We start from the raw sequence: 25,854 nt of genomic DNA, 5'->3' as shown, positions 1-25,854 counted from the left end.
GGCCACCACAGTGAGTCAAATGCCCCAGCAAAGTCAATGGAGATTGCCAGCATATATTTCTCCTCTGTGTTTTTAACTGTTGTCAGTAGGTGGTGCATGGCATCCTCCGTAGAATTGCCCTGCTTAAAACCATACTGATTGTTGGAATGCAAGCCTGCTTCTGTGTAATATTGAGCTAATCTGCTGTATATTAATCTTTCGTATATTTTCCCTAGTACAGGGAGTAGGGCTATTGGTCTATATGATTTGGGATCAGTAGGGAGTTTTTCAGAGTTTTTCAGGATTAACCTTAACACAGCTTGTTTCCATATTTTTGGGAATATACCTTCTGTCATACAGTTATTATGTAGTGCTATTAATTTATCTGGTGCTATTTCTGCTAATTTTTTGATAATCTCAACCTCTAAGAGGTCAAAACCTGGGCATTTATTGTTTTTGGTTTTAGATAGTGCTATTTCTAAGTCTTGTATAGTGAACAGAGGTTCAATATTGGCATTGTCATATTCAGTGTTTTCTTTTATAATGTCGAGCTGGGTGGGGGAATGATTTCCAGTTTCAGTCTGAATGATACTGTCTAGGATGTTATTTACAGAATCCACCCAACACAGGGTTGGGGTTCCATCTGGTTTGACAGTAGTTTCTAAGACATCTCCTCTTGGCAGCTTGTTGGTCACTATTCTGTAGACAACTCCCCAAGGGTTATTGTTTCCAGTAGTTCCCACCAAGTGCTTCCAGCATTCCTTTTTCTTATCTCTTATGAGGGCTGTATACTGATTCCTGTGAGTTTTATAAGAATCTCTCAGTGCATCCACCTCATTTTGTGACCAAGATGTTCTGGCTCTTTGAAAATGTCTCCGTGCCTGGTGTACCCTACTTCTGAGTATAGTCAGTTCGGGGCACCACCAGGGAACTGTCTGCTTCCTCGGTTTTTTCCGTGGGATAGACAGGGTTGCTGTTTTTGTTAAAATGTTTGTCATAGTCAGTGCTTGCTCGTCCGGGCTACAGTTGCCTGATCTAGACCACTCATTTTCCTGTTTTTGCAGCTCAGCTGCTGCATGTTCTGCAAAAATCTGCCAGTTTGCCTTTTTAAGGTTATACCTTTTGATATCCAACAGAGAGTGTTGGGTTGTTTGTAATTGCCTGTTTAGTTTGAAGGAAATGGCTCTGTGATCTGATGTGGTCCAGGCTGGCTGGACACACCAGTCTGTGATTTTATAAGCTATTGAATTGGTGGCAAGAGTGATATCAATGTCACTCTCCCACATGGTACTGCTAAAAGTTGGGAGGTTATTTGGTTGGTTTAGCACTTGAAAGGGTGAGGTGGCTATATAGTCTGAAAGTATCTGGCCGTTGTGTGTGCCTGCTCTGTCTTCTGTACGGCTATGCCATAAGGCTGACCGGCAGTTGACATCAGCACACACTATGATATTTGCAGTAGGTAGCAAGTTTGTGACTACTTGTAGGTATTCAATAGTTGGATTTATATCTTCACCTGGTCTGGAATATAGTGAAATAATGTAAAACTGTCCTACAGCACTGGTAATATGGGCACACACTCCCACTGGGGAGCAGAGGTGTACATATAGGTACTACACTGGGGTACATATAGGTACTACACTGACAGTGGTAGAGAATGAAAAGGACCTGGGGATAATTGTGCAGGCAGATATGAAGTTTTCTGAGCAGTGCAGATGGTCTGCAAGAGTAGCTCATGGTGTTTTGCCAATGATATACAGGAATTTTTCTAGCAGAGAAAAGTGATTATCCCCTTGTATAAGGCAATTGTCAGGACACACCTTGAGTACTATATACAGGTCTGGAAGCCTCATTTTAAGAAGGATGTAGAGCTGTTGGAATGAGTACAGAGAAGGGTACATAGCTGTTGGAATGAGTACATATAGATTAGTGAATGGAATAAAGGGTTGCTCTTAGGAAGAAAGGCTGTGCAGAAGTTTGCCTTCAGCCAGCAGGTAGTTGATTGGTGGAACAGACTTCCATCTTTTGTTGTAGAAGTTTATAGCCTAAATAAATTTAAGGCTGAGCTGGACAGGTATTTGGAACGAACGGAGGGGTGAAATTTGGCTGATGTTGCATAAGCTTGCTTTCTTGCATTGTATGCCTCTACTAATGCTAATTTTTTTTTTTTTTTAGTTTACAGTTCACCTATAATTTCACAAAAGAAAGCCATACAGTAATCAAATATCTTTAAAAGGCCTGACTCTAGATGAGAAATTACACAATAAATGACTGTTGCTTTTCTGTGCCATAAAGAACTGAGTGACTGAGTCCAAAAAATATCAGATTGTCCAGACATGTGGAAAAGATGAACATGTCTAGACAACCCTCAACTGTGTCAACCACAGAAAATACCATAGCTAGTCACCAGCTTATCAGGTTACAACTGGGTTGCAAAATATGCAAACACACTAAACATATCTTATAAATGAATTTAGCATGAAAATAATTTTCAAGAAAATCTGTAACAAGCTCACCACGAGCTGTGAATATTATTTTAACCATGGGCTCGCACTTTTGATGACGTTTTGATATGAAACATCTTTTGGTGGGGGGGGGGGGGGGGTACCTACCGAGTAAATCTGATCAGTCACTGAAGTGGCATCATCCGAGGCATCTGCCAGATGTGCTTCCCACGCTCAGACCACTAGTCTGTGTGGAGCACTCACTAGTAGTAAGATTAGAGCGGGTGATGCATTTTTTGTGACCAGTACGATATCTCGAGTTCTAATTTGGAATTTTTAAATAGTATGACGTCACAATCATACTTCCTTCAGTTACTACTGCAGTAAGTATGATTGCAAGTATTTGTCATATGAGTGCAACGATACAAAGATTTGTCAACAATTTCTTATTTCGTCTCACATTTTTGCATATGCAGCTGTTCAGCTAACATTCCATTGTTAGGTGCCTCGACATTTAGATACGTTGCAGTAGGAAGTATGTCTCTTACTTTAGTTAAAAGTTTACCAAGTTTGCACAAGCCCTTTTCACAAGACGGAGCACCTTATTGCCAACACAAAATAGGAACAACCCAAACATCTTATATCCTTACCTAACTGGCCAACCAATCTTAACCTGGATAGGAACAACTGGCGTACAGGCCACCTGATTCCTCAGTGGCAATTTACATGCAGCTCTATTGCTGTGTCTTATTTATCCTCCTTCCCTGGTTCCCCTTTCACCTGATGGCTCTTATTGCTCGACTGATAACCTGGAGGATGCCTTTGCCTACATCCTCCATATTTCTAGCTATACCCTCCTTTCTTGCATGCACTCTGTACTTCTCCGACTGTATCTTTTTTTTGTCTCCGTCCAGGAAGCTCTGGCGACCCTGGTGGAGACAAGCCAGAGAATAATGGGCAGCCTGGCTACCTCCTAGTGGTGTGTGTGTGGGAAGGGGGGGCAACGTGGAGTCCCACCTGACGTGAAATCGTGTCCTGACATTTGGCCCTGCGGCCAAATGCCAGGACAACACAATGCAAAGGACACACAACAGAACCTAATGCAATATGTCATATACAACCCACAACACTTTTCTGGCATTTACAGTAATACTGTATTCCTTCACAGCGACAATATGGCACAGATGTGGGAAACCACAGGTGCCACCTGACCCTAACACTATGCACACTATGTATATTGTCTTCCAGAAATTATAGAAATTTGTGAATGATCAACAAAATATTTACAATACAAAATCTGCTTTATTTCGTAAAGGAGATAAAGCAAAATATCGAAAAGAAACGCGAACCATGTTTCACATAAAACCATCTATGTACTCGGCAGACGCGCAACTTTTTTATTTTATTTTATATAACTAAGGAAATATAATGGATACATTTTTTTTCATGATAAAATTTTAATATTGCGAATAAAAAATAACATGAAAATATTTCCCATATCACAAATAATGAATTATCACAAAACATTCTAGAATATAAAAACAAATATTACATATAAAAACAAACTGTTCTAGAAAAAAAATCACAGATTACATGAAATTGTGATTTTTTTCACGGTGTACACAAAAATCACAGATTGCATGAAAAAGTTATTACACAAATATTCAAGAAAAATTTATTCTAAAAATTGCCGTATGCAATTCACTTCTTTATTAATATTTGTTTTCGATCTTCTTTGCTCAATAGCTGAGCTATTGTTACGGAGGAATGATTTGACATAACGATCCAGATCAAATTGAAGCAATGGTTTTCCATTTAGATGTATGGTCACCATAATCTGCAACGTGTTTAACTGTCACACAATATTATTCAGTATGCTGAAAGTTTGCTTAGCTTCAGCACTGCTAATCACAGTGGTTTCAAAGATGTTTCTAGCTTTCTTAATTGAAAAGGGAATTTCACTCGATTTTAAAGATAAATTGTCTTTGACAAAATCTCTAAAATCATTAATTTTTTATTTCATATTTTATCAGAAAACAAATTTCTTATTCAGTTTTCACCATCTTGCTACCGAGACAAAAGTTCTTTAATATTCCATGATTTCCGGTAGCATGTGTTTAAAATTTCTTTCAGTGGTATCATTATTTTCTTTATTTAATTTAAAATCACTGTTGCATTAATAACTTAGCCTTTAAGAATAAAACAATGCATTTAATAACTTGTCACAAAGTAATTCTACTGATCTTACTTTTGATTCTTTCCACTTCAACATGCTCTCAATTTTAGCTTCACATTTTCCTTCAAAATTTTTCAAATTAGCAATAACATTGATAGTTCGAATAATTAATTTATCTGCTTTTATCATAGTGAATCTGTAAAGCTTCTGAAAGCTTAGAGAGCTCCTGCAGGATGTTGATCATTAGTGCTAAATGGTTAAGAAATTCCAGATTTAAAAGTAGATTTAATAATCCAGACAATCTTTATAGTTTCCACATCAAGTTCTTTAGAAATCATCTTTAATTCGCGGTGGTTTTTTTTTTTTTTTGGAGATTGGTGATAACCCAATCTCCAAATCTGTGAGCGATATAATGCATACATTTTTTTTTTTTTTTTTTTTTTTTAATTATTATTGCCCCTATGCCATTATATTTTAGAACATTTTCTACACAGTAAAAGCTTCAACGAAATTTCAGAATCTGCTAACATTTCATCTTCATAAAGTTTATATAATATCTTAGTTGCCTTAATCCCCCTCCCCCCTCCACGTGGCTACCGTCACTAGTTCTTCGAATATTGTGCAAAATGTCGGAATCACACGAATATTCAGCTACTGTAACCATGTTACTAGTATCCATGTAACCATGTTACTGGAAGGCATGGATCACTCACTTCTCCAAAAAACATACACCTGTTTGTTGGAGTAAAGGGGACCAGAGGCTATTATCCATGTCAGGAATCTTCTTAATCCTCTGACTGGCTATGGAAAGCATATTGGCTTGCGCGACTTCTCGATATGGGACTGCATAGGCTTTACGGACATCACTAACATTGTGAAACGGTACCTTTCACCCTTAATTCGCACTTTCTAATTACCTAAATGTCAGAGGGGAGAACAACGAATACAAAGTTGTCTCTTCTAACCATTCGTTACATGGAAATTTTCTTCGTTCAACGGAAACTTCTGTATTTTAAATGTAATTACCAAGAGGAATTTTAAAAATTAAATCAAAAATGAAGCAATTTTAAAATACATAACTGATCGATTGCCCATTAAAATACTGGGAATGGGGCCCCGCTCGTCCCACCGTAGTTTTGGCACTGGATACTCAATAATTGCATCCAGGATTTCATTTGTATAATAAATGATCGTCCCAACAATGGGCTCGCAAACTTTTAAGGAAAATAACAATGGGCTCTCGCGAGCCCACCACTGGTAACAAGTGATTTAAAACTGCATACCAGAAGGCAAGAATGAATTGTGCAGACAACAACAAAATGTTCCCAGGATTCTGACAAGTTAATTAGCCAACTGATGACCACAGATGGAACTTGGATTACTTACTATGATAGAGGTACTAAAAAGGACCATGGAGTGCCATCACCTTGTCTCAAAAAATAAAAGATGCTTTCAGCTACCAATGTAGTGTAATCAGTTTTGGGGAAAATCAATGGATGATACTCAGTGATTACCTTCAAAAGTTAAACATTCTTCCTAGAAATATGAAATTTCACAAAAAATTACTAAAGGCCAAACATTGTTGGGAACTCTCTAGAGAGATCTTAATAAATTACAACATTCTTAGGTACAAAGTTCAGGTAACCATGGACATCAACAATAACCATGGACCATCAATGGTCCATGGTTATTGTTGAGATTATATTTTATTATCTAATTGTAAATCTACAATTGGATTATAAAATATCAAACCCAAACTTTGAGATATTTCCCCAGGGACTCACATCTGGTTTTTTTTTGGCTGGTGCAGCATAAGCTTCAGGCTTCCTTGCACCATATGACTAATAATATTACTAGCTATTTCTGCCACCAAAGAAAAAAAAAAAAATCTTGAAAAGGTGACATGCTGAGAAAAATAATGTTATTCATGCAGTCGAGGAGTAATTAGAGAATCAAGACTGATTTCTAGGTAAGGACTTGAGAAAAAGACAATGGAATGTTGCATCAAGTATGTGTAGCTGTTAGACTTTAAAAGTGACTATGCTGAATAAGAGTTGCTTCATTTTTTTCTATGTCAGGCCACAAAATTTTCATATACCCCCTTATATAATTTAATATAAAATTATTCTGCCCCTACATGAAACTTTCAAGATTATATTTTCAATAGTTCAAGAAAGATCTTACCACATTAAATTTCCTTCCAGAGTTGGTTCTAACAAATCTAAAAATAAATCAATCAAAAAGTCAGTAAATCAATCAAAAATAAACAAATAAATAAACAAAGAAAATAATCTTATTAATAAACATGTTAGTGTTTGTTAACCTTTCCTTACCTGGGACTTGACAAACACTGTGATCACAGCAATTAGTATTTTAGTCTAATGGCCATTACGCTGAATTGCCAACAGTTTTGTTTTTGAATCACTGCAGAATGTATCTTTCAAGTACTAGCACAACTTTAGACAAAGCTACAATACATGGGTTTCTTAGTACACAATTAAACCACTGAGAGCATTCTTATAGCTTTCTAGCGACGACCAACAAACTGAGTTAAAATAAATTTATAGAAATAAATACAGGCAGGCCTCGCTTAACGCGAGTTCGATTAACACGGTTTTCAGTTACCGCGATTGGAAAAAATGATACCACTTTTTACTTTACGCGATTCAAATTTCCAGTTAACGCGATCTTTTATTTCTGATAGTTGAAAAAGATTCGAATCGCGCACTAAATGTCTGACTGCCAATAAACAAGCGTTTGTCCACTTCCTGCCTCAGTGTGTTCCATCAACTAAGTAGACGTGCTACTTGTTTGTCTCCACCTAATAAAGTCACGTGCAGACGTATTTAAAAATTCTAATTTTCTACCCCTGTTAATTATGGATAAAAGAAAGAGTGAAAAACAACATGATTGTAATAAAAAAAAAAAAACGAAAAGTTATTACTTTAGCTGATAAACTTGAAGTTATTAAAAAACATGAACGTGGTGCAAACCATGCGAAAATCGTAAGAGATCTAGGATACAGTGAGTCTACCGTACGAACTATCTTGAGCCGTAAGAACGAATATAAAGAGAAAGGTAAAGTTTCATCATCTTCTTTTGTCTTACAAAATACCAGAAACAGAACTCTAATAATGATTGAAATGGAAAGTCTTTTATCAATTTGGATAGAAGATTGCAATCAAAAAAGAATTCCATTATCTAAGGACAATATTCAGAGCAAAGCTATTAACCTTTTTACTAAGCTCAAAGAAACAAAATATCAAGGGGAGACTGAAATGTTTGTTGCTAGTTCAGGGTGGTTTGGACGTTTCAAAAATCGAGCACGACTGCATAATGTTAAAGTAACAGGGGAAGCTGCTAGTGCTGATGAAGATGCTGCAGCCAAATTTCCTGCAGAATTGCAAAAAAATCATTCAGGATGCTGAATACGATGATCGGAAAATATTTAATGTAGACGAAACGGGCGTATTTTGGAAACGGATGCCAACTAAAACTTATTTGGCTGCAAATGAAGCATCACAACCTGGGTATAAAGTCTCAAAAGATCGACTAACACTTTTATTAGGAGGTAACGCTGAAGGTGATTTTAAATTGAAACCCATGCTTGTGTACCGTGCACAAAATCCTAGGGCTTTAAAAGGATACAGCCATCGCACTCTTCCAGTCATTTTTTGTTCAAATAAAAAAGAATGGATGACCAAAGCCCTATTTGAAGACTGGTTTACGTCTTATTTCTGTCCAACAGTTGAAGCCTATTGCAAGAAAAATAATCTTACTTTTAAAGCTCTGTTGTTTTTAGATAATGCACCTGGACATCCTTCTGCACTTGGCGACTTAAATGAAAATGTGAAAGTTGTTTTTTTACCGGCGAATACGACTTTGTTATTGCAACCCATGGACCAGGGGACGATTGCAACTTTCAAGGCTTACCATCTCCGCAGAACCTTTGCACAGGCACTTGAAGCTATAACAGGAGATAATGCAATTTCTGTACCAGAATTTTGGAAAAAATATAACATACGATTGGCCATTGAAAACATTCATGCAGCATGGGAAGAAGTGACAGCCAGTAATATGAGAGCAGTTTGGAAGCATCTTTTACCCCGCGCAAACGATTTTACTTGCTTCAAAGATGCAGTTCAAAAAGTTATTGAAGACATAACTAATATTGGTAATGAACGTGGTTTCAAAGGCTTGGATGCGGCTAACGTTCGAGAATCACTGAATTCGTATTTAGAACAGCTAAGTGACAATGATCTCCTTCAAATAGAGCAACAGCGTGCGCATGAAGAAGCTGAAGAAAAAGAGTGTGAGCCAGATGAAAAATGTTACCTCAAAGGAGATAACGGTAAAAGAACTAGGCAAAATCTTTCGTATCGCAGAGAACCTTAAACAAAAAGGTAATGGATGTTGATCCTAACATCGAAAGAAGCAAGTTATTTTGCCAGGGCCTAGAGAAGCTTGTTGTCGGCTATCGGAAATTGTATGAAGAAAAAACGAAAGCCAAAACTGTTCAAACGACTGTGTTCAAATATTTCTGTAGCAAATAGTTTCTCCATTATATATTTTGAACAATAAACATTTAATTCTATAATTTTTATTATCTTTTACATGGCATGCAGTTAAAAAGTTATTTAAAAGGTATTATTTAAAAGTTATTTAAAATTCTTTATGGACATTCCAGAAGGTCAAGTACCAATTATAATTTTTCCTATTGGTTATGATATTCGATTAACGCGTTTCCGTTTTGCGCGATGTGCTCGCGGGACGGATTAATCGCGTTAATCGAGGCCCGCCTGTAAATAATATATACATAAAATACTAAAACAGGGATAAAATAAAATAAGAGTTAAAATACAATAAGATGAAAGCATTAAAATACACAGTAGCTTTTGAGACGAAGTGCCTCTTCATGAGCTCAGTCGGTGAATGGTGTAATCCAGTATATATTGTTTGTTCACTAGATAATTGTGTAATATGCAACCTGAAGCTCAAGGCCTGTTTCCAATTCCGTTTAATGTATGGCCCATATGTGTATGGTGTTAATGTCAGTTTGCAGAAATTGTTTATGTCTGAAGGCCATGATAGACAACATCTGCATTTTGCTTGTTTGTTATTTGGCTTTTAGGAGCATTAGCAACTAAGGCCATATTGCTCCAGGATATGCGGTGGTCATTCCCTGACCTTTCCGCATCCTCCGTATTTGGTGGTGACAGGCTCAAACCCCGGTCTAATCAAGAAATGTGTGCTACGCACTGCTGTCCCTTCCCACCTGGCTACGGAGGCACCACTCTGCACTTTGCACATTGTTGTAAAGCTCATTGTATTATTCCCAGAGGTTTCAGATTCAAGGAACTGTTCTCTTGCGACCACATGCAGTGTGCCTGTTTTGGCTTTGGTTTGAAAACTTTGGGAATCTTGATCGGTAGTGTTCATCAAGAATTTGAAAGGATCATCAGAATAAATCCAGGCTCATGCAGAAATTAAGAGGTTTGGTCTCTCCTCCTATATTTTCTACAGTGGTTTGTGTTTCCAAGACATGTGTGACTGAAGTGTATCGTGCATACAAGTAGAATAAATTTAACATTTTATTATGTGAAGCATATACTGCTAGGAACACACACACGAGATAACTCTCAGTTTGTTTTGAATTTTAGTAGCAAACAATTATCTAAGGAGCAAAGTGATCTCTTAGCCCTCAGCAAGAAGTTTGCAGTACTTCCTTGTAAACCTCCCATCACACATTTGGCTATGGGTGTTGAAGTATCTCTCGACACGCTACCTGAAGAGACTGCTAATGTAATTCACTTTAAAACAGCTTCTATTTTACAACACATCCAGCCTATCACTAACAACCTCAGACGATGTTAATGGGGAAACTCTTTCTTCTTTGTGCAAAGACGACACTATTGCAGATAAGGGATGGCGCACTATTGTCCTGGACAAGTTGAGTATATTCGTAAAGCCCTCACTCAATTGCACAACTGGAAGGTTTATAGAACTCTGCAAGACTCCCCTGTGAAAGTGTTGGAAAAGTTGGAATCTAAAGTTAATAAACTTGTGCATCCTTGGTTTTTAGCTAACAAGATTAGTAAGAATGTTGGCTGGAAGCTTCATGCAACAGGTTGTAGACTCCAGCAGTTTTATGGGCTTCCAAAGATCCATAAACCTGATATTCCTTTGTGGCCCATTGTTCCTTGTTGTAATACACCTACGTTTGAACTTTATAAATATGTTGCCAAGTCATTATCACCCTTTTGTTGTTAAAACTGTTTACACTATTTCTAATAGTACACATATTTTGTGTATTATTAAAGATTTTACTATTTCTAAGGGCAAGGTTATGGTCTCCATTGGCATGTCACTTCCCTTCCTGTACAACAGGCTACTGCCTGTGTAAGACACCTTTTGAGCAGGGATGCCACATTGGGAAGCAGAACCTCTCTCTCTACAGATGATATTTGTACTGCTCTCAATGTGTTTAACAGAGGGTGTGATCATGTTCAATGACTGTTTTGCCAAATACAGGGCACAGCTATGGGTGCCCCTGTTAGTCCTATATTGGACAATATCTCCATGGAAGAACTTGAGTCAGATTTTCTTGAACTTACCTGTTGGTGTCGTTATGTTGATGATATCTTTGCCACTGTCCCTCTGGGATCAGAAACTCTACTGCTGCAATATCTCAATTCCCTGTCATCTGTAATTCAGTTTGATTGAACTAGAGATTGATAAGGAGTCTTGTCTGACAAATTTGATTGGATATTATGATGTGGTTACAAAGGAACTGGATGCAAAAAATAGTTTTGACATCATATACTTGGATTTCAGGAAAGCCTTGTGACACTGTTGCGCTGGAAGACAACTGCACAAATTGGAGCAGAATGGTATTAAGGACAAGTTGCTACAATGGATAAAAGGGTGGTTGAATGGGAGACAGAGTGGTAATCAATGGATGCTGCTGTTCGTGGACTAATGTTATTAGCAGAATCCCCCGGGGGATTCTGTGTTGGGCCCACTGTTGTTTTGTATATTTATCAATGATATTGATGAAGGTATATCAGGCTTAGTGTTGAAGTTTGCAGATGATACAAAGGTTGGCAGGGTTGTTAATGACAGTTTTCTAGACCCTGTGCTACTGCAACAGGGTCTAGAAAATTTGGGCAGATGGGCTGAGAAGTGGCAACTGAAGTTTAACACTGACAAATGCAAAGTACTGCATATGGGTAATAATAACCCCAGAGGAACACCTTAAGTGTATAGTACTACACTTAGGGTGGTAGAAAATGAAAAAGACCTGGGAGTAATTGTGCAGTCAGATATGAAGTTTTGTGAGCAATGCAGACAGGCTACAAGAGCAGATCTCGGGGTTTTTGTCAAGGATATACAGGAATTTTGCTAGTAGGGAAAAGGAGGTGATTATCCCTTTGTATAAAGCAATGGTCAGGCCACGCCTTGAGTAGTGCATACAGGTCTGGAAGCCTCATTTTAGGAAGGATGTAGATTTGCTTGAGAGTATACAGAGAAGAGCAACAAGATCGGTGAGGGGAATGAAGGGATCCTCTTACCAAGGGAGGATTAAGTTCTGCAAATTGCAGTGACTGGAAACTATGCACCTGTGAGGTGATCTGATTGAGGTGCATAAGGCATTGAATGGGTGAAGCAAGCTGAATTCTTCCACTTGCTCAGATTACAAACCTAAGGGGTCATAAATTCAAATTGAGGAAATAGATGTGTAGAATAGATGAGTAGAATAGAATAGTTGTAAAATAGATGTGCGGAAATTTGCCTTTAGCCAGTGGGTGGTTAATTGCTGGAACAAACTTCCATTTGTCGTTGTGGAAGTTGATAGATTCAGGGAAGAACTGGACAAACTTTTAGAGGAAATGGTTGTGTGAATTTATTTATTTATTTTTAGGCTAATGCTACATAAGCTCATAACACTTGCTTTCTTGCATCATATGCCTCTATTACTATACTACTCTTACTTTTTTGGATGTTTTAGTCCAACTTGTGGGTTCACGTTTTGTAACTTCTGTTTTTAGGAAGCCAACGTGTGCAAGTCAATTTACCAATTATGGGTCTGCACGCCCCTGGTCATTTGCGTAGCACTGCTCACACTTTATTCTCCCGCACTCTGACGCACTAGTTTGACTGGTGACAGGCAATTGGAGATTTCCAAAATTAAGGCAGAGCTTTCAAATTGCAGTTTTCCACCTCAGGTTCTAGATAGATGTAAGCTCCAAGCTCACAAATTTGTTGAGCAACATAACTCTCCTCACATCAATGAATTTATTTCTGCCACCTACATCCCCTCTTATCCGGGCGTATCGGAAAGCCTTGTTAGGATTTTGTCTCCATTACATATGATGTTTGCAACTTCCGGGAAGGAAATTAGTCTATTATTTCTAAGGTGAAAACACCTTTCCCTACAAAGTGGTTCTGTATACCACATTACGTGCCCAGATGGTGGGGGGGGGGGGGTTGTAGGTGAGTCCAGCAGAAGATAGAAAGATCAGGTTTCTGAACATGAGGTGGCTCTTCGAACTGCTAATTTTGAAGAAGCATTACTGGGTTAAGCAGCACAATCTTGATCCCTGGCAGGATATTTAAATCTTTGACTATTCAAGTGATTACTGCTAGCACTCATGGCTTGAGGTACTGTACAGAACTACCAGTAATAGTACCATGAATCATACTAGGGGAGTGCACTTGCACCCCATTATGGAATGTACTGTTTTGCAGTGCGATCATCAAATGTTCGTAATTGTGTTCCATCGACACCAGACTTGTGATATATGATCGTGCTCAGCTGACTTTTGCTGTTGTAACCAACAATATATACTGGATAAAACCATTCACCAACCAAGCTGATGAAGAGGCACTTTGTCTTGAAAGCTACTGTCTATTTTAATGCTTATATTTTATCTCTGCTTTAGTATTTTATGTATATATTATTTATTTATTTCAATAAATTTATTTCAACTCAGTTTGTCGGTCGTCGCTAGAATATTGTGTAATAAATACTTCATTTCTATACATGATAAAAAGTTAATCATGTATAAAAATTTAAACCTTTTAATTGTCAGAGTTTAATTATAAACCAACCAAACAATATCATAGCATGTACTTGGCTGGTCTCAAATGCTTTATAAAGTTGGAATTGTAAAAATTTATGACTGTTCCAGAAGCCTTTCATTTTTTGTATGACATTTCCCCCTCAGCTGGCAACTAGAACTTGGACAAATTTGTAGAGCCCTGTTGATAACTATGAATCCCACAAAATGTTTCTGTATATGCCTCACAAACCAAAAGTTTATACTTTTTGATAATATCAGCTAGAAATACCTACATTTTAATGCTGAAATTATATAAAAAATTTGAGAATTCCAATAATAAACATAAATAACCAAAAACTTCTATATTAAGTAAACCGTATATATTTGTACAAGTGTAATGTGCTGCAAAGGAGGGAATTATAAGTTTAAAATATGTCAGTAATTTAAAATACAATGATATGGTTGCAAATAATATTAAGAAGTAATAAATTCTAACACCTGTGTCAAAACAAAGGAAATGAAGTGTGGATCCCCAGCTGAGAAAACAATGACACAATGAATTTTACAAAATGAGAAAATTTGAATTTTATCAAACTTGGGAGGAGTTTTCATTCAATTTCAGAGTCCAATAAACACCAGTTTTTGTGATGTCATCAAAAGCCCCCCCCCCCCTTCCCTGATAAGTGCCACTATGACTACTGCCATATTTAACAAGTGTTACCTTCTTCCCCATCTGTGAATCAATCGCTTCATTTATTTTTAAAAAAAATTAAAAAAAAACGCCGTTTTTGAATATATTAAGTTTTAATACATTGGATTCCGGTTATTTGGACCACCGGTTAATCGGGACAGCCGTTTATTTGGGATAAACCTTAAAGAACAGAACCCAATCGAGAAAATAGCCAGGGTTCACTTCGCTTAATTGGGACAACATTCCATTTAATCAATGCAGGAGATGGCAGCACTTGAGATTACCCTATGATTGTCTCCAACCATACCACGTGGTTCAGTTGGATTTCTAAAGGTCACAACCATAACACAATTAGCAGTCCGCTGTTTATTGGACTTTTCTGTTAGTGCAATCTATTATAAACATATACTAAAATCAATCTTGTTGAATTTGTGATAATACTGACAGATGGGATTGTGGGTTATTATGGTGAAATGTGTTTACACTTCCATGAAATCTTCAATCATAAAAAAAAAAAAAATTTTTCAGAATCTTCTCTTCACTCCTATTTTTTAAGCTTCGTAACTTGTTACTCCATTCTCACTTGTGCAATTTGTGTGTGTGTGTGCCATGTTCTTGTTATTGTTTGCTTATCGTTTTTATTGTTTTAAATTTTAGCCCCCCCCCCAAATGTCAGTGAGCATAAATATCAATTACTGTAGTTAGTATGTACATATTACAGTACATATTAATTGAGCTATGTACGTAAGCATAAATTTATTTTTATTTTGCTAACCTGTGGAAAATATTCTTTGGATTTTCACGTATCATTTAATTTTTTTAATTGGTAATGTAATAAAGTGTAAATTTGTACTTAATACAGTATATCTTTACTTTTATAGCCTGTGGATAATATTCCTCCTATTTTTGCAAATTAGAATCACTGTTTAATAGAATTGAAATTCAATTTACAAACGTGATCACAATGACTGGCACTTACTACATATCATATAGTGAACAGTACTTTGTTACGGCGAGTCCATCGTAACATGATTTGATTGTACAGAGAATCAATCATAAAGCGGGGTCCACTGTCTTTTTAACTATTTACGTGAAACTTCACATAATTGGGGTAGCCACTTAATCGGGCCAAAATGCACTAGTCCCAAAGTGTCCCAAATAACCAGAATCTAAAGTATTTAACTTTCATACCACCTGAAAAGGTCATTAAGACTCCAGCCAACACCAAATGAATGACAAGGCCTAGCAAGTAATTTATTATGTCATCATGTAAAGGCAAAAACTTGAAATGACTTTTTATAATGAAAAAAAAAATAAATAAATAAATAAATAAAAATAAATAATACTAATAAATTGAAGTTACTTATGTTTAAGTACTTTTCCATTTAAGGATATATTTCAATTTTTATGCCCTTATAATTTAGTAACTCTATTTTTCTTATAAATAAGTTGCAATTTTTTGACAAGCACTATTTTATAACCGGCCTCCGTAGCCAAGTGGTCAGGAGCGGGAGTGCAGTAGCACACGCTCTTTGAGTAGACCGGGGTTCAAGCCCCTGACTGCTGAATACTGTTGATCTGCCAACCCACACTGGACCAGCGTGGCAGATTATGGTCCATTTCCCTCAGCATGAATTGTTGAGGAAGCTTCCATCCTGCAGTGGGTTGATAATGGCTGCACTTTACTTTTTTTTACTATAACCTTACAAATCAGTTTTTTTTTTTGCTAATTTTTCTCAACATGATGAAAATATCTGAAGAATATTTTCAATAATCTGAAAATATGTTAATATATTTGAAGAATACAGTGTTATTAAGGTATAAAAAAAAAACATTTTAATTACTAATGACATAGAAAAACGAAAACATGAGTGGCCATGGGTGTTAAACTTGTGTCCCCCCCCCCCAAAAATGCAACTAAAGCTTCTCACAGGCTATGATAATACAGTAATTGAAAGTGGAAGAGAAAAATATTTTTGCAATCAAATTTAAATTTATTAAGATTATTACTATATTTATACCACTCATATACCACGTGAAATTAATAATATACTTTATTAACCCTAAAGGTGCAGTTTCAGGGCACCTTGTCAAATGGTCTGATGATGGGTATCGGCAAGATGCCCGAAACATCACATTAAAGTAGTGGTTTATGCGGTTGTTTAGTAAACTATATTATTAATTTCACATGGTATACAAGTAGTATTAAATATAGTAATAATCTTAATAAATTTAAAATTATTCACCTGCAAAAATATTTTTCCCTTCCACTTTCAATTTTAGTCTGCATTCCAAGAATTTTATCAAAGTGTCCTGCAATGAACATTAGTAAACCACTCACTCCCCCTCTTTGCTCCATAATTATTTACCTCTCGATAAGTTTTCACCTGAAAATTACTAGACGCCTGCTGAATTGCAGGTGGGGTTGATTGGCAATTTAGTAGTCAATTTTAGTTTACCCAAGAGTTAAAGGGATTAACGTTCCACAATTCAGTGGAGGCCGTAAACCTACCCAATCGCATACCAAGAAGTCGCACTGGTCAACTGTTTTCTAATATGTTCATACCGAGGAATTGCACCGGTCACCTGATTGTGTTCATAGCCAGTGAGAAGCTTTAGCTGCATGTTGCTGCTAGTTCCAGATAAGCGGTCACCTGTTCTTCGTGTGAACACCCTAAGTAGAAGGGAGAAAGTAGCCACGACCTTATCAACCAGTATTGAGTGAATGTCCAAGCAGAACTGAGGGTGCAGCAGAATAATTTGGCAGTTTTTGATTTTAATGTGATTAACTTAAAAAAATGTTTAAGAACATTAAATATTGAGTGACACAGAACACTGAGAGCTGAACTTTTTCGATAAGATTTTAACTTAACATAGGTTTTTTTTAATTTTGTTTTAGAACATTCATTTTTATTTTGTTTTATATTAACAAATACAGCAGATACCCGATATACAGTGATAAACTCATGGCTTCCGTTTGTATTTATATTCACCTTCTTTAATGTACAAAGCAATTCAAGGAGGACTAATACCAACTTTTCCTAATGTGGACATAATTTAAAATATTTTTGTCAATTCCTTTTTTGAACACATCAGCAGAATGATTGTTCTCTGTACTTAAGAGTTAAGAATTACACTGGTGTTCAAAGAAAGTGCATCATCCAGGAATTTCACATTTCTAACCCTTTTTCATGATGGTATGTTACATTATTGACTAGAATCACAAATAGAAATATAAACAAAAGATATTTATTAATAGTTAAGGCAAAGCTAAGTAATATTTGACAGGTGCTCTCAAAATATTCCAAAATGAGCATTTGCAACCTTCATGCAACAGTTTTGGAAAACATGACAATTATGGCTGAAATGTTATCAGAAGCCCTCAATTTTCTTCCGTTTATCATTTTAAATGGAAAACAAAATGAAAAGTTCACCAGGTGCAAACCAATATTTAGTTGAACCGCCTCTGGCCCTGATGACAACAGCACCCTGTCGAGGCATTGACAAGATCAATTTCTGAAGATAATCAAACTGATAGTTTGTGATTCTAAACAAGAATTATGGCTTACTGAAGTTCACGAAAGGTCTTTGGTTTCTTTCTGGCAACTGCAGATTTGCCTTCCAACAAAGCCAGGTATCCATTGGCATTTACGGAACCTCTTATAAACTGCAGGTGACCTACTCAGCGATACGAAATGCACCCCATATCATTTGGCTGGTAGGGAATTTCACTGTAGACACCATATAGTCTGGATGGTATTCTTCACCATGTCTATGGCGAATTGTTTGTTTCCCATCAGAGGCATGCAGGTTGAATTTCTTTCTCATCCGAGAAAATAACGGACTTCCACTGCTGGGGAGTCCATTTGGCATGCTCCTTCCAGCAAATTAATTGGGCCTTTTCCATTTTTTGTGTGTAAGGAGAGGCTTCTTTGTAGGATGATGGGCTACAATTCCATTTTATGTTCTTCTCATTCTCTTTTCTTATAGAATGTACGTTCTTCCCATTCTCTTTTCAGCTCAGACGAAGAAGCTTTACCATTTTTAATTCATAAGTGCTTCAAAACACAGTCCTGTTTTGGTGTAGAGACTCATTTGCAGAGTGCGGTTCATTTTTTCCTATTAGCAGAACCGGTATTCTTGAGTTTGGAAAGAAATCTACTCACTAACTGTTTACGAGACACTCTATAAGCAATATGACGAGAAGAATATCCTTCCTCACGTAAAGCAACAATAGTACTTTTTATTCGTGTCATCAACTGCACGTAACTCGCCATCATGACACAAGGAATGACCAACTCTTGCAGAGTGTGCTTACATAGCTGAAAGTAACAGCTGATGCAATATTACGTCATCACCTACGAGGGACAATTTTATCTGGTGCAATCTGTAAGAAATACTGTCATATACTTACGTTATTCGGATGACAATTACAATTTTAAGGGGTGATGCACTTTCTTTGAACACCAGTGTATATTAGAAATTCACTTGGACAAGAAAAATTAAGTAATCTGGCAATAATTCGTATTGAGAATGATATTATAAACAGGATTGATTAGAATGAACTGATATACAATTTCTTGCCCCAAAAAAGCACAAAAAGTTCATACAAAAGTAGTATAAAAATACTTCATAGTTTAAGTGAATGTATTATTTCTGAATTATTCTTCTGGATTAGATATTTTTCTTATGTCACAATAAAATGAAATTGAAAATGTTCTTTATATGGGGCCCCATGAGGGTATAACGTGCCCCTGAACTGAGGTGTATAAGGCCTTGAACGGGTTGAGCAAGCTCAATGCTAATGGGATTCTTCCTCTTTCTCAGATTAAGAACCTGAGAGGGTATATAGATTCAAATTTAGGAAAGACAGTTGTAGAATAGATGCGTGGATATTTGCCTTTGGCTAGTGGGTAGTTGACTGCTGGAACAGACTTCCGTCTCTTGTGGAAGTTAATAGCTTAAATAAATTTAAAGCTGAGCTGGACAGGCATTTGGAGTGAATGAATGGGTGAAATGATTTTTTTTTTTTTTTTTTGGCTGATACTGCATAAGCTCGCTTTTTTTGCATCATAGGCCTCAACTAATGCTAATTTATCTGGGTTTCATTTGTTAATTTTCTAGTTTAAGAACCTTGAAATATAATCAAAATCCTTAATTTTAGCTTCCTTTTTACGCCCCTGTATTACTTTTCAGTCATAGCATTTAAAATAGATATTGATTCTTCGCAAATATTGTTGGATTGAAATTCATTATTTAACAACAAATATTCTACTGGCTTTATTTTAACTTTAACCATTATTATGGTTAAAGTTAACATTTAACCAATGCTAGTAATAGATTATACCCCATGTGTACATGCTAAAATTAAATTTTTCATTTAGTGTCAAATGAATTAAGAGTCTGCACCTTCGAATACAGTTAAGTAATTTCTTGTTACTTATTTAACTCATTATTTATCACAAGTAAAAATTTACATTATCTCTAACACTATGAATAAATTATATTTTGGTATGACCATATATTCCAATAAGTAAACATTCTAAAATAAGGGAAGCACTTAAATTAACTACTTCCCTCTATAGGGGAAGCATTTAAATAACTATGAGCAACAAAAAATTACTTGAAGCAGCACCTATCACTGAATGTTTAAAGGGGGGGGGGGAACACACCATCTATGAATAGCTGTTATCCATTTTTCTTGAATTTTGTGTATCAAACCATATCTGCCACTTTTCTTACCATTCTTTATGTCTGTTCAAGTCATGCTAAAGGAGCACTGCTTGGCACTAATCATTAACAACTCTCCAAATCTTTACATCAACTGTAAATTTTGACTTTGGACACTTTGTCCCTTCATCAATGTAATTAATAAAAATCAGAAACAAGTAGTCCAAATAATTATGTTACAGCAATCTGAAGAATACCCATTAATCACACCCCTCTGCCTTCTGTCCTGTAGCCACCCTGCAATCCACCTTAGAATCTTAATATTAGTAGTGGCAAATGATGCAAAAAAAAAAAAAGCTTATATATCATCAGAAGATAGTATGAACCAGAGCTGTAATGCTCAATACATTCTACGTTGATATCAATATTTGTAAAATAATAAGAGGAGTTTATCTCAATATAGTACGTAGAATGCTTCCATATGATACTCTCCAGAAATTAAAACGAAAAAAAACTTACAGAGTAACAACAAATAGTTTAAAAAAAAATTAAAAATCAATTTAACACAATTAAAAATCAGAGAATTAATTAAAAGAATTTAATGCAATTTTTTGTTAAATTCTTTTAATTTTAATTGCATTAAATTGATTTTTTATATACACATCTACCTGCCTATGCCTTCCTGCAATCCATGTATCACATAGTCTACCCACATATTGTATCCTTCACATAATATACAAGTAGCTTATATGATACATGGAAAAAAAAAAATAATAAATAAATAAATAAAAAATAATTACACCACCATTCTAGCCAAGTATACATTTCATGAAAATCCACTGAGAGTCCACTTGTTTCTGATACATGTGGCCAGAGGGAGAAAGAAATAATTAAATTTCAGAATGACTTGACAAACCCTTATAAAAGAGCCTAATGCAAAATTTCATGAAAATCCATCCACTAGGAGAGAAGTTATTACATGTGGGTAACACACCAGCAATTATTTTTTGTAGGCCAAAAAATAATTGCTGGATTTCAACTGGTCTGATTTTAATGAAATTTAGGATGGCTCGACAGATAATTATAAAAAAAAGTCAAATATAAAATTTTAGGAAAATTCATCCACTAAAGAGTTAAGCTGTTATATGTAGATTTACATACAACATATGTAGATGTTGGAAGTGATCACAGAATGGTAAGATGCACACTTGATATAGATGTAGGAAAGGAAAGGAAAAAACTGACTCAAATAAATAATACAAAGGTCTTTGAGATAACAGAAGACGAGAAAGAGCAGTATGTACTGGAACTTAAGAACAAGTTTGAGCTTCTGCAGACCACTCAGGACCAAGATATCGACGAGGAATATTACAACTTTCTCAAATTGATAAGGCCCAAGAAACCTATAGGGAAAAAGAAATCCAAAGAAGAAAAAATTAGTCAAGAAACACTTGTTATGATGAACCAAAAGGCAACAAATGAAGAGCAAGATAAACACTGACAAGGAGAAAATTGAGTATACTGAGTTATGCAAAGCCATTAAGAAAGAGGCTCAGAGAGGACATAAGATTTAACACAAGAAAAGTAGAACAAGCATTAAGGGAAAACAAAGGACTTAAATCAGCAGCCATGAGCAGTAATACAGAAAGACAAATAATACTGAAACTGAAGAATAGCAATGGCGTACTTATAAATAACAGAGAAGGCATAATTCAAATAGCAGAATACTATAGAGAATTATACAAGGAGTGAGGGAATGATGCCAGCAGTGGGGAAGATGGATCGCAAATTAGCAACACCTACAATATACCCAATATTCTTTCTGATGAGGTAGAACAGGTGTTGAAGAAAATGAAGAATCAGAAAGCCCCAGGAGAAGATGAAGTTACAGTAGAGTTGTTAAAATTGGGAGGAAGAGACATAACACAAAAACCGGCAAGGCAGTGGAATAATGCAATCAGTTTTGCTGCATAAGAAAGGAGATAAATCAGAAATTATAGACCAATTAGCTTGTTATCCCACATCTACAAGTTGTTCGCAAGGATCATTACTAACAGATTAGAAAGAATACTTGATGAGAATCAACCGAAAGAGCAAGCTGGCTTTAGGACAGGATTCTCAACTATGGATCACCTTCACGTAATATCACAGCTAATGGAGAAAGCAAATTAATATAAAACACCATTATGCCTGGCCTTTGTGGATTATGAAAAGGCATTTGACTCCATACAGCATAAGGCAATGTTTCGGGCACTGGAAAGACAAGGAAAGAAATAACCCATATATTATGATTTTGAAGAAAATATATGAGAATGCTACCTCCTTTATTAGACTAGACAAAGACAGTAGTAAATTTAAAATTGAGAAAGGAGTTCAAAAAGAGACAATATCTCCGAAGCTGTTTACTGCTGCCCTTGAGGAAGCTTTCAGAAGATTAGACTTGTCACAGAAAGGAGTCAACGTGAATGGAGAGTACTTAAACCATTTACGATTTGCAGATGGCATTGTGATCATAAGTCACGATCTCAAAGAATCAGAGGAAAATCTTAATCAGTTATGCAGAGTTAGTAAGAATTTTGGACTAAACTAAAGATGAATATGGCTAAAACAAAAGTAATGATGAACAAGTATGTCATAGAATGGGATATAAGGACTGAAGGAGCAGTAATTGAAAAAGGTGGAGTCATATACTTATCTGGGACAAGTTATTAGCTGTAATAATGATAAATGGCTGAAGCCAAGAGAAGAATAAATTTTGGATGGATAGCATTCAGGACATATAGTCACATACTGAAGAGCAATATCTCTGTTTGTCTGAAACAAAATAATGAACCAATGTATACTCCCCACCATGACTTATGCAAGTGAAACTTTGGCACTAACAAAAGAATGGAAGAGAAGCTGAGAACTACACAGCAAAGAACGGAACAAATTATATTGGGAATCAGACTGTTAGATAAGAAGAGAAATATATGGATTAGACAGCAAACTCAAGTAAAAGACATTATCAAAACTAAAGAACTAAATGGTCTTGGGCAGGACACATAGCTCGAAGACATGATGAGAGATGGACCAAGAAAATAACAGAATGGTACCAAAGAGGAGCTAGAAGAAAATCTGGAAGACAACGGCGGAGATGGATAGATGAAATTCATGTTTGTTTGTTTGTTATTTGGTTTTTAGGAGCATTAGCAACTAAGGCCATATTGCTCCGGGATATGCAGTGGTCATTCCCTGACCTTTCTGCATACTCCGTATTTGGTGGTGACGGGCTCAAACCCCGGTCTAATCAAGCGTGTGCTACGCACTGCTGCTCCTTCCCACCTGGCTACGGAGGATGAAATTCATGAGTTTGTGGGTAGTAAATGGATGGCCAGTGCTCAAAACATAAGGAACTGGAAAGTTGCTGGAGAGGCCTTCATCCTGCAATGGATTGAAAATGGCTGATGATGATGGATGAAATGGATGGCCATTGCACAAAACAGAAGGAACTGGAAAGGCCTTCATCCTGCAGTGGACTGAAAATGGCTGATGATGTAGATTTATGGAGAGCCTACTGACTTATATTCCAACAAGTCAGAGCACATTCACTTAGCATTTATTACCTTGAAACAATTACAAAACACTGATATGGTACCAGTACGACATTAGAGTTCCTCTCAACAGTAGAAAAAAAATCAAAATAATGATCCCATCTCCAAATTTAACCCCGGGGGCTCACATCTCGTGAGTATGGGCTTGGCACACCCAGTGTCCTGAGCTGGATATCATCATTCTTCTCTTTCTCGAAAAAAGTTCTCTCTCTCTCGAACTTTTTTTTTTTTCCTGGTGCACCAGAAGCCTCAGGCTTCCTTGCATCATATGGATATTAATAATAAAATAATAATTCCATGGAAAAATAGTTCAGTGATTACATGGGGGGGGGGCCTTGATAGATTTTCTTATATGCCATGGTGGGTAACAGAGTTAATTAAGTAAGAGTGACAGAAAAAAAGATGAGCTGAAAATTAATAACAAGTATTTGTATATAGTTTTCATCAGCCATTTTCAATCCACTGCAGGATGAAGGCATCTCCAGCAACTTTCCAGATCCTTCTGTTATGTGCAATGGCAATCCATTTACTACCCACAAACTTAAATTTCATCTGCCCATCTATCATTTATCCAGGTTTTCTTTTAGCTCCTTTTGGGTACCATTCTGTTATTTTATTAGACCATCTGTCATCATGTCTTCGAGCTATGTGTCCTGCCGAAATCCATTTCAGTTATTTAATTTTGATAAGAATGTCCTTTACTTGTGTTTGCTGCCTAATCCATGTGGATTAGGCAGCAAATCCATATATGGATTAAGCCTATTAGCATAGGTATATGATGCAAGAAAGCAAGCTTATGCAGCAGCAGCCAAAAAAAAAAAAAAACCACTCCCATTTCACCCCTCCATTCATTCCAAATACCTGCCCAGCTCAGACTTAAATTTAGGCTATCAACTTCCACAACAAAAGATGGAAGGCTGTTCCACCAATCAACTACCCGCTAGCTAAAGACAAACTTCCGCACATCTATCCTACAACTGGCTTTCCTCAAATTTGAATTTATGCCCTCTGAGGTGATTATTCTGAGCAAGAGGAAGAATTCCATCAGCATTGAGCATGCTCAAACCATTCAAGGCTTTATACACCTCAATCAGATCACTTCACAGGTGCCAGTCTCCAGACACTAATCTGCAAAACTTAAGCCTTTCTTCATAAGAGCAACCCTTCTTCCATTCACTAATCTTGTTGCCCTTCTCTTTACACATTCCAACAGCTCTATATCCTTCTTAAAATGAGGCCTCCAGACCTGTATACAGTACTCAAGGTGTGGCCTGACCATTGTCTTATACAAGGGAATAATCACATCCCTATCCCTGCTAGAAAAATTCCTGTATATCATTTACAAGACACCATGAGCTACTTTTGCAGACCATCCGCACTGCCCAGAAAACTTCACATCTGCCTGCACAATTACCCCCAGGTCCTTTTCATTCTCTACCACTGTTAATGTAGTACCATAGAGTTGATACGTTACTCTGGGGTTACTGCTTCCCATATGTAGTACTTTACATTTATCAATGTTAAACTTCAGTTCCCACCTCACAGCCCATCTGCTCAACTTTTCTAGATCCTGGAAAGCATACTGTCAATGTCTTTAACAACCACGCCAACCTTTGCATAGGCTGCAAACTTCAACATTAAGCCTGATATACCATCATCAATATCATTTATAAATACAGAAAACAATAATGGACTCAATACTGAACCCTGAGGGACTCCACTAATAACATTAGTCCACAATGAGCAGTATCCACTGATTACCACTCTATCTTCTCCCACTCAACCATCCTTTTATCCATAGCAGCAATTTGCCTCCAATGTCACACTGCTCCAATTTGTGCAGCAGTCTTCCATGTGGAACAGTATGAAAAGCTTTTCTAAGATCCAAATATATGATATCAAAGTTATTCCCTGCATCCAATTCCGTTGTGGCCACATCATAGTATCCAATCAAATTGAACAGAAAAAGACTTGCCCTTATCTGACCAATTTGATTGGATACTATCAAGTCACATAGTCGCAAGCCTATATAGTCACATTTTTAATGTATGCTAGTATACACTGTACTGCCACTTTATTAGGTACACCTACCTACTAGCGTGGTGAGCTTCCTTTAGCCTTCAAAACAGCCTAAACTCATCTAGACATGGATTGAACAAGACGCTGAAAACAGTGTGCAGGAATGGAGACATACATGTGTCGCGCAGTTCCTTGAGATTCAATGGAAATGTAGGCCTGCAGC

At 36.6% G+C, this 25,854-nt stretch overlaps 1 protein-coding gene across 6 annotated transcripts in view; it reads right to left on the bottom strand.

Moving 5' to 3' along the window:
- LOC150091181 (uncharacterized) overlaps positions 1-25,854 on the bottom strand; it is a 210,898-nt gene that overhangs the window by 119,245 nt on the left and 65,799 nt on the right. For 4 of the 6 annotated variants that reach the window (XM_090382576.1, XM_090382602.1, XM_090382610.1 and 1 more), the window contains one exon: positions 6,781-6,817. The exons of 1 other annotated variant lie outside the window; for it this stretch is intronic. In XM_090382576.1, the coding sequence (XP_090238702.1) occupies positions 6,781-6,817 (37 nt within the window). The remainder of the gene's footprint in view (positions 1-6,780; positions 6,818-25,854) is intronic. One more of the 6 variants, XM_090382584.1, reaches the window with a different exon arrangement.

This window comes from Mastigoproctus giganteus, chromosome 1, assembly GCF_048544385.1.
Source record: "Mastigoproctus giganteus isolate SK-2022 chromosome 1, ASM4854438v1, whole genome shotgun sequence".
Taxonomy (NCBI): Eukaryota; Metazoa; Arthropoda; class Arachnida; order Uropygi; family Thelyphonidae; genus Mastigoproctus; species Mastigoproctus giganteus.
Note: the sequence above shows the minus strand (reverse complement) of the source record. Positions and strands in the feature narration are given on the sequence as shown.